At 40.2% G+C, this 13,976-nt stretch overlaps 1 protein-coding gene across 9 annotated transcripts in view; it reads right to left on the bottom strand.

Annotated features, from left to right (window-relative positions):
- ralgps2 (Ral GEF with PH domain and SH3 binding motif 2) overlaps positions 1-13,976 on the bottom strand; it is a 79,354-nt gene that overhangs the window by 43,599 nt on the left and 21,779 nt on the right. For 5 of the 9 annotated variants that reach the window (XM_020625312.1, XM_020625315.1, XM_020625321.1 and 2 more), the window contains 4 exons: positions 12,170-12,273; positions 9,687-9,817; positions 9,265-9,372; positions 8,034-8,084 (listed from right to left, as the gene is read on the bottom strand). In XM_020625312.1, coding sequence (XP_020480968.1) covers positions 8,034-8,084; positions 9,265-9,372; positions 9,687-9,746 — 219 coding nt within the window. In that variant the 5' untranslated portion in view covers positions 9,747-9,817; positions 12,170-12,273. The remainder of the gene's footprint in view (positions 1-8,033; positions 8,085-9,264; positions 9,373-9,686; positions 9,818-12,169; positions 12,274-13,976) is intronic. The other 4 variants (XM_020625313.1, XM_020625316.1, XM_020625318.1 and 1 more) reach the window with 3 other exon arrangements.

Raw genomic sequence — 13,976 nt, forward strand, 5'->3', positions numbered from 1 at the left:
CAGGATTAATTAATGTCTGCAAACACAAACAAGCTATGAAGAACACACACTGCCTCAGTGTGAAGCTCTGTACTCATTACTGATTAAAGCCAATCCAGTATCATACACATCATTAGGATATGGACTTATTTCTGCTCAGTTTTGTAGAATCAAACGAAAGCTTCCTGAATCATATATCATAATTTCCACCATTGATCTTTTCTCACTGCAGAAATTTTGCATTACTAAAGCAGGAAATGCACAGTTGTAATTAATAACATTAACGATGGCTCAGTCCCAATTAGTCATGCTCCCACTGAATTGTAATGCATCAAATGTCAAAATCTTTAGTGACAAATCACTACTGATCATGAGGATGCAAATGCATGCCACAAGCACAAAGGTGATGTAATGCCTATTTCAGCAATCTGCAGAGTGCTAATTGCAGTGGCAGTAATAAAATCTAAAAGGCAACAATGGCACATTAAAAAGGAAAACCAACAAACCACAAAATAATGTAAATTTAGTGCAGTTTTGTGGCCTAAGTCAGAATGAGGATGCTGGAGGGAAGATGAAGGGACAGTTAAGACTATTAACAGGCAACACTGTAGGAAACCCAACATCATCTTCCCACAAGGTTTACAAGCCAATGAAGAATCACATGTCCTTGTCACAGGACATAGTTAAACCTATCTCACCAAGGAGAAATCATTTATTTAGGACGTGTTCCTCTTAAATAAGAATTTCCCTTCTTCCTGGCATTATGCCAGGCATTCTCAAATTCAACTTTCATGATTCTTAAACAACAATGCTCAGTAGTTCATGGTAGGTAGGTGTGTTTGTGTCCCACAGCCTGAACCACCACCCCACCACCCAGTTAGTCGGCCCAGCAAGATCCCTACATTTCAGTAACTGTCACTGACTATTAAGCACTGGACCGCCTCCATCTGTCCATACAGCTAAGCTTGTGTAAAAACCAAGGCCAGTTTCTTCCTCATGTGTACTGAAACAGCAGGGAACTGATCCACAGCCTCTCCACATACTAGTAGGATTTTATTTCCTTTATTTTTCTTGCACCTTTATTATCTAATTTTACACTCAGCTGTTACAAACTGCAGGCCACATAAAAATAAAATAAAAAATAAAAAAAATCAGACAGCCGTCTTCGGAGAAAGGCCTCAAGGAGGCAGCTCTCTAAGAAGAAGGTTTTAATTTCGGCAGTAAAAGAGCACAGTTAAAAAAAAAAAAACAAGCAGCCTGTCATTTCCTCATGCTGGTTGAGCAACACCTTCAATAAAGTACAGCCCTGTGAGGTTTTTAGAAGCTGACTGCATCTATACTCTTGAGTATGCAAACTTGGGCTGTCAAGGAAAAGTGACCTCACCTCTGGATACTAGAAGCAATCATCACAAAATAACAACTGAAGCAGTACAAGAGTGCTGTTATGGATCCAACCAAAAATATAAATGGATCAGATTCTTAGCCTTAAATAAAGCACATAAAACTTTACAAAGCCAAACATCTCTACACCTAACCTTCAAATGACCATCTTATTATAGACTTGCTCTTCTTTTGTTAAAACCCAACTGTAGATTCAACTCGGCTTCACAAATACATGGTAAGAACTATTACATAAACACATCGTACAAGGTGAATCACATAACCAGCTGCAGCTAAACCCCAAATTGTGAAGACTTTATGTTAACAGCAGTTCCTTTCGTTTCCATCTACACTGTATAGGAAAACCTCTACTGTTGGGAATATGAAGGAGAGGCCATAAGCCAAGACAGGAAGGACTGATAAAGATGAAGGACACAATAGAAAAGAAGGGAGATGAGGAGTAGAGGAAGTGAAAGAAAGGTTTGCTGCAAGAACAGAGGAAACTGTGGAGATATCAAAAACTCAGACAGGTAAAATCTTCTACTGCTAAAACATTTTTTTCCTCCACCTTTGACCATGGTACTGACTATTGTGCTGACAGACTAGGTGGGATTGCCTCCTGTGTTTGCTTTGTAGCAGTTACTGTCCAATCCTTACACCACAAAGACAACTAAGACAGCTGTATGCAACATCTAAGTTGCAGCTGTGGCTGTATGACAGAAAACTCAATAGCTGAGTAAATGTTTATCTCACAATCAGTTCTGGGAAACAGTGAGCCTGGAGGCAAGACAGGCCCAAGACCGTGAAACATTATCTGCCTCTAGCAACCAGTCATCGCTGTCTCTGGAAGGCCTTCAGCCTTTTCAGAGGATTTCTATACTGTGTGCCCAGACATGTGAGGAACTGACATACGTAAAATGCAATCCGATAGCTGTTCCCTGAGAGCCAAAGCCACTAAATGACTCAGATGGCTGTTGTCATGACTGTGTTAAAAACAAAGACGAGTTTCTCCCCCACTCAATCTCTCAGCCTCTTTTGTATAAACATTTAGCAGGTCATCAGCCACACATCTGATTATGAAATTAGAAATGACCCTCTGGGACAGTGAAGCAGAGCGTGATAAAGAGAGAGGAAGACCATCTGTCTTTTATTTCATCACAGTTCCTCTACACTTGCACTGTTTTTCCATTTACACATCATTTTATTCTCTAGGTTTCCCTGTGAGCTGTTCTATTCAGACTATAATGCATTGCCTAAGCTAGTTCCCTCTCAACAAACAGACCCAGTCAATGTTACAAACCATTAGGAACCACTGTATCGTAACTTTAGAAGAAAGAAAAAGATTTCATTTGAGTCATTTCCTCCCCTCTTCATTTTAATGCAATTTCATTCTGCAAACCAACAGCCAAGGAATACATCAAAATATCAGCCTGCTCGACACTAGATTTTACCACTGAAAAGTAGCTTCTGCTGTTCCCATCTATTACACTTGCACCTCAAACAGAACACAAGTCTGAAAAGACCCTGCTCAACAGCTCTTTGCCAGGTTCTCCACTTGTTTCATACTCTGTTCACAGACGAGAAGCATGAGTTTTGTGTTGATGAAGTTCCATTACGTGACAAAACTAAATTACAACAAACCTCCTGTAATGCAATGTCTTATGAGCTGTCACTAACATATCATCAAAAGCAGATGTGTTTAGATTCTGTGTTTGTCTCTGGAGTCTGCGGGTCACTGTGGCATTTGTTCAGCCCAGATCTTGTAAACCTGCCTCTCTTGAGGCCTTTCTAGTAATAAAGAGTCTTTTGCAGTTGACTGCACCACTTACTGTGGGATGTGTTACTCATATTTTTAATTTGACTCTATTCACAGAAAACATTCCTATTCTGTGGAAGAATGTCTATGTTGTACCATTGCATAAAGGAGAACTCAGTAACTTTTGACCTACATCTAAACTTCCCTGTCTGGCAAAAATATTAGAGAAGCTTCTTAATAATCAGGTAAAAAAAAAAAAAAATATTTAGCTAGTAATTGTATTCTGAATCCCTGTCGATCTTGTTTTAGATCTGGTCATAACACTGTGATAGCAGCCTCAAAAATTGTTGGTGACACAGGCTTTGGATAGAAAACTGGATTGTGCCGCTCTTTTTGTTGACTTATCCAAAGCTTTTGATTCAGTGGATAACAACATTCTCTTGCAAAAACCTGGCCATACTGGATTTGATGAGAAGTCACACAATTGGTTAGAAATTATTTGTTTGCTAGATCACAAGCTGTTTAAAAGTTACATTTTATGGGTAGAGAAGTCCCACAAGGATCCATTTTAGGTCCCACTTTATTCACTATTTTTATTAGTGATCCAGGATCCAAAGTAATTAGCAGTATTACATATTTATATGGAGATGACTCGGTTATTTATACAGTGGCCCCTTCCACTGATCAGGCTTTTCAGTATTTGCAGTCTGATTTTAACATTCAACATCATCTTAATCTTAAACTAACAAATTATTGTAAACCAAAGCATATGACTTTTGCTAGAAACCAGTGTCAAATTGTTAAATTTAGATTTAAATATAGCTACACTGAACAGTGCTGTCATTGGCAAAGCATAAAAATATCTTGGCTTTTGTTTTGATTGACAAGCTTAGTTTTAAATTGCATATCTGAGAAATTCAATGCTTTGCTTAAGCCTAGATTTTGTCTCAAGTGTCACAGGAGCCAGTTGGTACAAAGAGCAATTTTATCTGTAACACACTATGGCTATATAATTTATACGCATGCCTCTGCCAAAACCCTGAAACCACTTGACTCAGTGTACCATGCTACTATTAGATCTGTTACTGGAGAACCCTTTAGGACTCACCACTGAGTTATATCAGAAAGAAGACTGGCCATCTTTGACACCGAGAAGAAAGCATCATTGTATGTTATTTATGTATAAAGTCTTACTTAATAAGTTGCCTGAATATACATCAATCAGCCATAACATTATGACCACTGGCAGGTGAAGTGAATAACACTGACCACCTGTTACAGTGTGTGGGGTTTATTAGATAGTGAACATTCAGTCCTCAAAGTTGATGTGTTGGAAGCAGGAAAAACTGGGCAAGTATAAGGATCTGAGTGACTCCGACAAGGACCAAACTGTGATGGTGAGATGACTGGGTCAGACCATCTCCCACCCTGCAGGTCTTGGTGGGTGTTGTTGGTCTGCAGTGGTTAGTACCTACCAACAGTGTCTAAGGAAGGACAAATGGTGAACTGGAGACAGGGTCATGGACGTCCATGGTTCACTGATGATGAGGTTGATCTACTGTAGATTAAACTTTTAACTTCCATTTGTACTTTTTAAAAGATTAAAATTTTATTTGAATCTTTGTTAAAATGGTTGAAAATGAAAAATACTGTCCATTGGTCTCTATGAAGAGAAAGAGTCAGGAGCTGTAGTGGAGATATCACACCTAGAGTGGTGAGGCTGATGAATTTGTCTAAAAGACTCTTCCTGACAGTAGAACTGTGGAAGCAAATGGATTCACAGAAGATGCACAGTGAGCTGCAGAGTGACATGAGTGCCAACCAACTGCCACATTGACTCCTATGTAAACAGTATTAGGCAGGTGGTCATAATGGTATGCCTGACTGGTGCATTACGCACCTCCTGCATTATAAATCAATGTACCAGACCCATTCATAAGATAATTCAGTAATACAAAGATGTTCTTCTGTTGCCATTCCCTACAAAAATGGAATAGTTTACAGAAAAAGATAAAACTGCTTTTATATAGTACCTTACAGTTTAAATGTGTATATATTAGATGATCTGAACACTGTGGTTTTAATAGGATTTTATTTATTTTGTGTATGTATTCTGTTTTTAATGTGTGACTTGTGATTTTGGATTTTTAATACTGATTTTATTTGATTCATGTGTATATATTTAACTCAACTGGTTTTCCCTGAATAAATAAAGCTTGATGATGATGATTTAAAAATGCTGGCCTCTCTAGTCATTATCAATCCCCTTTTCCCATTTCATATACAGCATATACACAGCTTGGAGAAAGGAGGATATGTGAGAGTCAACTATGCTTCCTGCCCAGATGGTTTGGCCAAACTGTTCCCCATCTTCTCAGTTTTTGGTGTCTTCATCCACAACTCATGTAATCTTTAATTGCAATTATGAGTTATCTTTTCTTCATCATACAGAGAGTTTGGCTGGATGTTTCAGGCTCTTCTCCATACATCTGCTCAATGTCAGCATTTAAACACTCGAGTTAATGAGATCTTCTCTTCTACTAAAATCATGTCTGGAGCAAGTGTTCCAGCTCATGCCAGAATGTCTGTTTATACTTCATATACACATGTAATTAGTTATAAACATGAGCGTGCACAATAGCATTTGGACAGTCTCTCCCTCTATTGCACTCTCACACATGTTCACATTATACTGAGACAGTTATGATGTGTTTATGGAGAGAGGAAAAATTAAACACAGACACTGCCAAGTCAAGACGTAGGCAATTTATGATCATTACAACTATTCAAGTAGCCAGGACAGTTATGAAAATTACCACAGCACTGGAAGAACAGCAAAAACGGTAACATTACAGCAGCTCAAACATGACAGGCTGCTGACATGGAACATTTAAGCCATGCAGGAGATGACATTCACAATAGCACTAAAGGGCAAGTTTAGTGTACCTGCAGTAACTATGCTATACAGTAAAAACATTTTCGATCAGTATGTCGGTCCACCAACAACACTTGGAACCAATCTGGTGGAAACTTTGATCCGTTTCTTGTTTGCTGTTATGCAAAAAGTCAAGATATGTCAAGTTGAAAACTTCTGCAAAACATCTGGACATGTCAAGAGCTTAGTTATGCAAGAAACTCTCCTGGAGATGGCATATCCAATAGAAGGCTGAATCCTTCTAAACTAGTTTAACTAATGAGAACATATTACACCATGGAAATGAACACCCTCTTTGCCTTCTTTCCACTCACTCACCTCAAGAAAATATTAGAGCAAAAAATATTGTTGTTCTATGTTAATATGCCTTTCAACCCTAATTATGTCCATAACTGTTCCCCATTTATCAATAAGGTCTATTTTAGGCATCACATGCGTGTATATTTCAGTAGTGTGGTAACACAGCATTTAAAGGGTGCTTAAATGGTGAAAATTGGGCTGTTTGTCAGTAAAAACATCACTGCACAACTCAAAGACTCAACCAGTTCAATATGTCCCTATTCAGGCAGTGAGCATAGTGAAACAGTTGCTGTGCACCAACACACACACACACCTGCTTTTCCCATCATGTGTCTGTGTGGAGAGCAAAGAGGCTGACAGCAGTGGAAACTGTATTCAAGTTCAGTTCAGCTGTTGTAGCTTTTTTCTGCCAAGATTCTCAGACAAAAGCACAGTGAGAGCAAGAAAAGTCATGGTAGTGCAACAGAATGCTGCTGTATCAGTGTGTGTACTGTGCACTCTGGGTCCCTCTCTCCCTCCAGACTGCAGCCTTCATCTCCTTGTCGGTACCCTCAATCACAGCAGTGACTGCTTTCCCCTCTTGCTCACTTTTCCCCACATTTTTCTTCACCTCTACTTCAAGTCCTTCCACAACAAGGGAAACTACACCTGACCCCTAAATCTTTATCTCCAACCATTACATTTTACAATACATTAGACTGAGATGCCAGGACATTTCATTAAGCTAAAACCCCCATAGCCAGTCAATCGGTCAAACCAGACTGAACACAAGAGTATTAACCTTCAGTAAACTCTGTGTGAACTTGGCCAGGTGAAGTTAAGATCATGGTGCTGGAGGCCGGACGACACCTATGACTTCTCTCCAAATGAAGAAACAGCAATACTCCAAAGACAAGCACTCTCTACAATCTATATTTTTCTTTTGCATTCCTCAGAAACAACACACTATTTACAAGAATCAGAAAGGCCACACTATACTATGCCATTTTTATTTACATTACATCAAAACATGGTCCTGGTAATGATATAATGCCACAGAAGAGTATGAGCTGTTAAGGCACATATGCAGGAAGACTGTGCTGCACCCCACAGAGATGTGGTTTCTGTGGTGTTTTAATAAGGCCATAGTGGCCAACCTTAAACATAGGCTGTCAAATGCCTGCTGTCAGGAGGGTTACATGGGGTTTCGCTGAGGCAAAAGAAAGGTGTGAGAGACTAAGTGAGCCTTTTCCTGATATGAGGCTCTGATGACAGCATGAATACTTTTGTAAATGTATTCACTTCTTGATTTTTACTAAATGTGCAAACATAAAACGTTTTTGGTCTGTCATTGAGCTTCTGAACATAGATGATAGACAAAAATGACAATTTCATCCATTAGAATTAAATCTACAAACCAAAGAGCGAAGCCACTGCACCTATACTACGCAACCATGTGTATTTTCTTTGACTTTTTCTTGACTTACTTTTTTCTAGTTGCATAATTTGAGATGTGAGGGTAGATGTTTGTCTAACAGTTTTAGATGTGTCACTCTGCAACTTCACTAAAGAAGAAAAAAGGTATTTGAATGTGGTATGAAGGTCAACAGCTCTACTTGATTCCACACACCAGAAGTCAAAAATAACATCCAAAAACAGCTGTCCATCTCCTCTCCTCTCTCTACTGATTCAAGAGCGGCTCACCTCTGGCTGGATGGCTTTGAACACAGGGGCATCCATAAGCGTAATCTGGCCCTGGAGGAGATGAAACACAACAGTTGTTAGAAAGTCACTTTTGGCTTTTTCCCTGTTTAGGGGTCGCCACAGCGAATCGTCACACTGACAACTCACATGTTGACATTTGGCACGTGCTTCACGCCGGATGCCCTTCCTTACGCAACCCTGACTCGAACCCGGGCCACAGCGGTGAGAGCGCTGCGCCTTAACCACTGGCCTACCAGTTGTTAGGCTGGGGGGTGGGCGGGGTGGGACTCGTTACAGTTCCCCAGACACCATACTGCCATATCAACACAAAACTGGGTGCTGGGCAAGTCATCAATTCTCCAATCTAAAGTCAGTAATAGGGTTCTTCCACTACAGGAACCTATTAAAACGCAATGAAATGTGTAATGCTCATCACGGGTTCTGCATTTGTTTCCACTGCCCTCTGCCCACTTTGGGGGTGCGTGGAGAAGCACCTTGCGAAAATACAGTGTAAAAGCAAAGCAGGATGGTCCTCCCCAACCTGTGAGCATATGCCGGGTGACCTTTAATGGGAAGTGTACCGCTCGTTAGGTTCGACAGTGGAAACGCAACTTAAATGAACATTTCAATCAATGAAACACAGTTTTTGCTCAAGAAGCCGTGTCATCTCAAGCCACTGGGTATGACATTGAAGACATTGAACAACCCATAATTCCCAGGCGGTATGACATTGAACAACCCATAATTCCCAGGCCAGACATTTGACTGATATCACCTTTAAATGCCTTGCTGATATACCAGGGAAAGATGTTACATGAAGATGCTTTAAGGCGAAGAAGATAAAGAGCTCCCTCTTTTGGATGAAGAGGGTGGAAAAGAGGACAAACATTAAAGCAAAACTAAAATCAGTTCAGAAAGATACAAATTTAAAAAAAAACAAACTATTATTATGGGAAAACCTGAGCAACGTTAATTCCCACACCAAGGTACAGCTGATTCAAAGCAAAGGGTTCATAGTTTGTGCAATGGCAGCCAAGGGGAAATCTATCAGAGGCTGCTTGGCACTGCCAAATATCATCAATTATTACTGAGACAAACTGACCTGATTTTCTCCTCTGTCATCACATCACCTCTTGTCTCAAGTCAGCAAATCATATTTGTGCTTACGCAGTCATGTATGCAGGTTCATTAGACAAAGCCACACCATGTAGCAGACACACACTTTACTTACTGCATATTCTTCAGGAGTGACCTTCAGCACATCGAACACGACAGCATCAAAACTCTTCTTCAGCTCTGAAGAGCCTTTATCGCTGAGAGATTCTGAGCTGCTGCTCTTCTAGATGATAAACATACATAGTTGCATTATACGGTTGAGATAAAGTGTCAAGTAACTGAAAATGATGACTGTGCTGTTAGGAACAAGGTTTTGCATGTGGAGAGGAGAGGTGAGCTATGTGAGGTTTGAGAGGGATAAACAGCCAACATATTTTTGAAGCCAAGAATCACTTAGAAAGGCAAAGACACTTAACTAAATCTCAACATATAACAATCATACACTAAAGCTTTCAGAGGTGAAAGATGCTAAAAGAATGTTCTTGAGAAATTCTGACTAGAGTGGATAAGGTTCCAGCAAAGTGGGTGTGGTGTTACCTCAGAGACTGTTGCAGCAGTGGTGGTGATGCTTGATTGGCCATTAGGGAAGTCCATCATTCCCACACCATCTAGCTCTAACGAAGAAGACAATTCATCATCCTCAGCTGCAGCAAAGCCTGCCAGGCCCTCTGAACACATACACACAAAACATACTACAGTAAGTAAATTTTGCCCCACACCTTGAACATTACTATTGAGACCATAATGAGACAAGATCATTCAGCCTGTAGCAGCAGCACCACCTACTGGATGATCTATGTTGATCCAACTATTCTCAAGTATGCTCATTATTATAGGCTCCTGGTTTGACCATTAGGTTAAATTCAACCTATGAAAACTGGTTATGGATGAACTTGAGATGAAAGTGTTGACAGGCTCAGTTATCATCCCAGCAGACCTGTAGATGTCATATGTAGCATGTCACTGACTACTCCTTCTGTTCTGTCACTGATAGGACAGAAGGTGATTAGGCTGAGCATTAGGAGGAGATCTTCGGTGACAGGGGTTTGGAGAAAACAGCTTACACCTGACACAGTATGACCTACTGCCACTCAACAACTCCCCACACTGCACCTAATTACTAAACACCAATAGCTAGCAGAGTATTAATGTGCATGTGTGGAAATTGACCAGTGGATTTCAACAGCCAACAGCACTTTCAGAAGAGCTGGAGGTTGGAAATTCAAGTTGTCAGAAAGACAAGGTTTATTATGTGATTTGAGCCACGTTCTTCTCAAAACCCAAGTATCAGGGGCTTCATTGAGTGAATTAGTTAATACAGAGTAAATGAGGACTCAAATACCATGTCACTGTAAGAAGCATAAAGGCAGCAAAAATATTAATTAGAACACAAAAAGTAAACTACTTACATCAAAAAACACAAGAGCTGTAACTTGTTTGTTTAATTACCTGATAGATTAAATCATTTCTAACCTCTGTCACCATTTTGTCTGTGAATGAAATAATCAATACACAGCTTCAGAATCAGTTACTGAATGTTGCACAACCTGCATTTTCATTATCTTCTTTAAATGACTGTAAACAACCTCACCTATGCTCACAAAGTACTACTCCTTCAGTATCACGGACACTACTAGTTCGCTGTGCATTGGCAAGAATCTGGCGATACAGTACGTATACAGAGGTTACGATTCCATACACTGCGCTATTGTAAACAACCCAATACATTGCAATTTTTTCAAATCTAATTTTAGAAAGACTGTCATAAAATAAGCAACACACCACCATAAGCATAACAACTCCTGCAAAAAAGTAACATTTTTATGCAGTCAGAACAGGGATCTGCATTTGCCGGTTCCTGTAACATCCAACAACATGCAAACTATTAACTAAAATACAAATGTGTTTATGTAATATCGCAATACACAAGTGTATTGATATTTTCATACACCCCTAGACAATACTCATAAAGTCATGGTCATAAAGTCTGGAAGAACAAGTATCTCATAATATTTCACTCTGAATCTATATATGATTACACAGATAAATTGAAACAGTGACAATGGTGATTATATTTAATGATCTTATGTATCATGAAAGGCTAAAGACAGTGTCTCTGTCTTTCATAGTTAGAATGGAATTTCAACTGTGAATGATTTCTTACAGTATCAAGATAAGATTTAATACTCCTCAATATTCTTCTCTGCCCAGGACAGAAAACACCTCAGAGACTATTCATTGCCAAAAGCACGCTGAGACAGTAATAAAAACTAAGGAGATGCTTAAAATACCCAAGGCCAGCAAAGGCATCCCTTGTGTACTTGACAATCCAGGCCAGTGTCTATGTGTGTGTGCCAGTTCTTTCCTGGCTCAAGACTCAGGCTGCAATGGCCTGTGCTTTAAGAGCCATTAGCTGCCTTCCACCGCTGCATTCTGCAGAGCCAAAAACAAACAGCACTATATCACATCAACTTCCTTCACACAGTTTGACAGCAGTGTCTAAGTGCACAGGAAGCAATAGTTTGTGTTTACAAGTCTGAATCTGTCTGTTGTTTATCTGTAATTACTTCCTGGGATAATACATGAATGTCTTGTCCATTAGTCTGAGGTTCCCCTTGACAACATATCTCTTTGGAGATTTGACAGCAGTTACAACACACTAACACACAGGCCAGTGTTTTAGAGCAAATGCTGCTATAAATGACAACAAAACATAGAGTAACTACTATTGTCCCCTCTTTCAAAAAGAAATACATCAACTACCTCTAACCTTTACTACTGAAGATGCCAAGGTTGTTAGGCTTGTGACACATTTGTTTAAACCAGTTGCTGGAATCCATGTACAATTTGCGTATTTAATACAATAAACAATCTACAATCATATCTGCTCCTCTAAGTGTGACGTGTCCAACTCTAATCATCTGCTCAGGTGAGGATACAACCCTACAGGGACACAGACATACCTGTGCTGCCACCACAACTCTAAAAACAAGCTGCCCTTGCACACACACAGTACTTACCAGGTGTGTGTCAGATGAGCATAGTGCTGAAGTGAGGTTACCCTGTTGTTCTATATTGCTGTCTCAGTCTATCGACTCCTCTCTTTCACTTTGGCTGGTTCCTGCTGGAAAAATTGAGAAGAACAAAAAACAGAAAAGGGAGAGACAGAGAGGGAGGCAGCATGAAAAAAAAATCCAATATCCAATCTAATAACTGATTTTATTTGTACAAATGCTTAACTAACCATCAGCCACTGCAATGACAAGATGTGTAGCCAGTATTTTAATGTAAACCTTTCTAACTGCATTTCTGATTAGCTCACTACAGCAAAACATGGGGCAGGAAGTTTGACAGACAAAACCTTTACAACAAACAAATGCACACTAAAGCTTTCCTTTCATCATACCTTCTTTGCAGTGATAATCATATTGCATATATTACATAACAAAGAACCTCTTGGCCTTATTGTTCCTCTGTTTAAAACACAGGACTTCTAATATAATTCCAATATGTGCAGGGATGTTCCAATGGTGACCCGTCTGATCTTGAGCAGGAATTTTACCAGGAGTAATCACAAGTGCATTGTGATCTGTGTTTTCACAGTAGACATTCAGAAAATTAGCCAGCTGTTGTATCAAAAGCAGGAAGGCTGCCTTTCACATCATTTGTGTGTGCATGTAATGTTGTCCTCTGTGAAAACAGACACCATCTTTGCTTTCTGCCTCCTGACATCCAGCATGACATTACATGACTCACATTAGCCAGTAGGTGTCGCACTAAATCCTGTGTGTTGGACTGTAGACAAATGCTGCATGCTGGCATTAACAGTAGTTAGCCTTTAGTCATCAAACAGGAGCTAAGAGCTTGTCATCCCCTCCACGTTGTAATCATGCTGGATATGGGTGCAAAGCTCACGAGCAGGACAACCAATGGACTGACACATTCCATTCCAAAAGTTAACTTTAAACCTTTGGTGACCACAAGTTTCACTGCAGTTAGGTTTTAAGCAGCCTTTACGAGCAACACAGTTTGTAAAATTTCTTTGTACACAAACTTAACAGAATGCATGCTCATAGCCTGCGAGTCACTGTCACGCCACTGAGGACTGATCTGCTTGTACCCTAAGTGGTGGAAATACACACCAGAAACAGCCGCTCAGCTGCTGTCACTCTGCTCCATCTGAGCTGCCTGTCTGTCATTACCACCAGACTAGTTTATATCAAACTTTATAACTCCTTAGCTTCAGTTCTGCCCCCACTTAGGAAATATCCTTTGAGTAGTGACACTGCGTAGGTGTATTTTGGGAGGCCTGGGAATGTTAGCATAGGCTGAATGTTTCAGCGTCACAAGGATAATCCTTTACGAAGACATGACAGGGATTAGAGGAAGGAAGCAGAGAACAACAGAGGAAGAGTGACAGAAAATGGAACGATTCAAGTTGGAGCTCAAAGCAGAGGGTTTCTTAAATGTGGCTCATTACGCAGCATACCAGGTGCTGGTGAATCAGGCCTCTGTGAATTGGCGGCCTCTCCCTCCCTCTAGCCATGTTTCCAGATGGCTTTTTCACATACTGCAGTTCAAACACAAAGGTGCTGGCTGTCTAACAGGCCTTGGTACTCATGTGCAGTCATGCACACAGCAGTATACAAGTGCATACGACAGCACCTTCCACATCCTGCACTGACTTTAAACACTCCCTGTCCTCCTCATGCCCTGCCCTTTTCCTCCTCACCTCAACCTCACTGTATAGCACAACTGTCTTTGAACTAGGAGTCATATTAATGGACAACAAGGATCTTTTCCATGAGATAAACAAATCAAAGTGCA

This window comes from Monopterus albus, unplaced genomic scaffold, assembly GCF_001952655.1.
Source record: "Monopterus albus unplaced genomic scaffold, M_albus_1.0 scaffold352.1, whole genome shotgun sequence".
Taxonomy (NCBI): domain Eukaryota; kingdom Metazoa; phylum Chordata; class Actinopteri; order Synbranchiformes; family Synbranchidae; genus Monopterus; species Monopterus albus.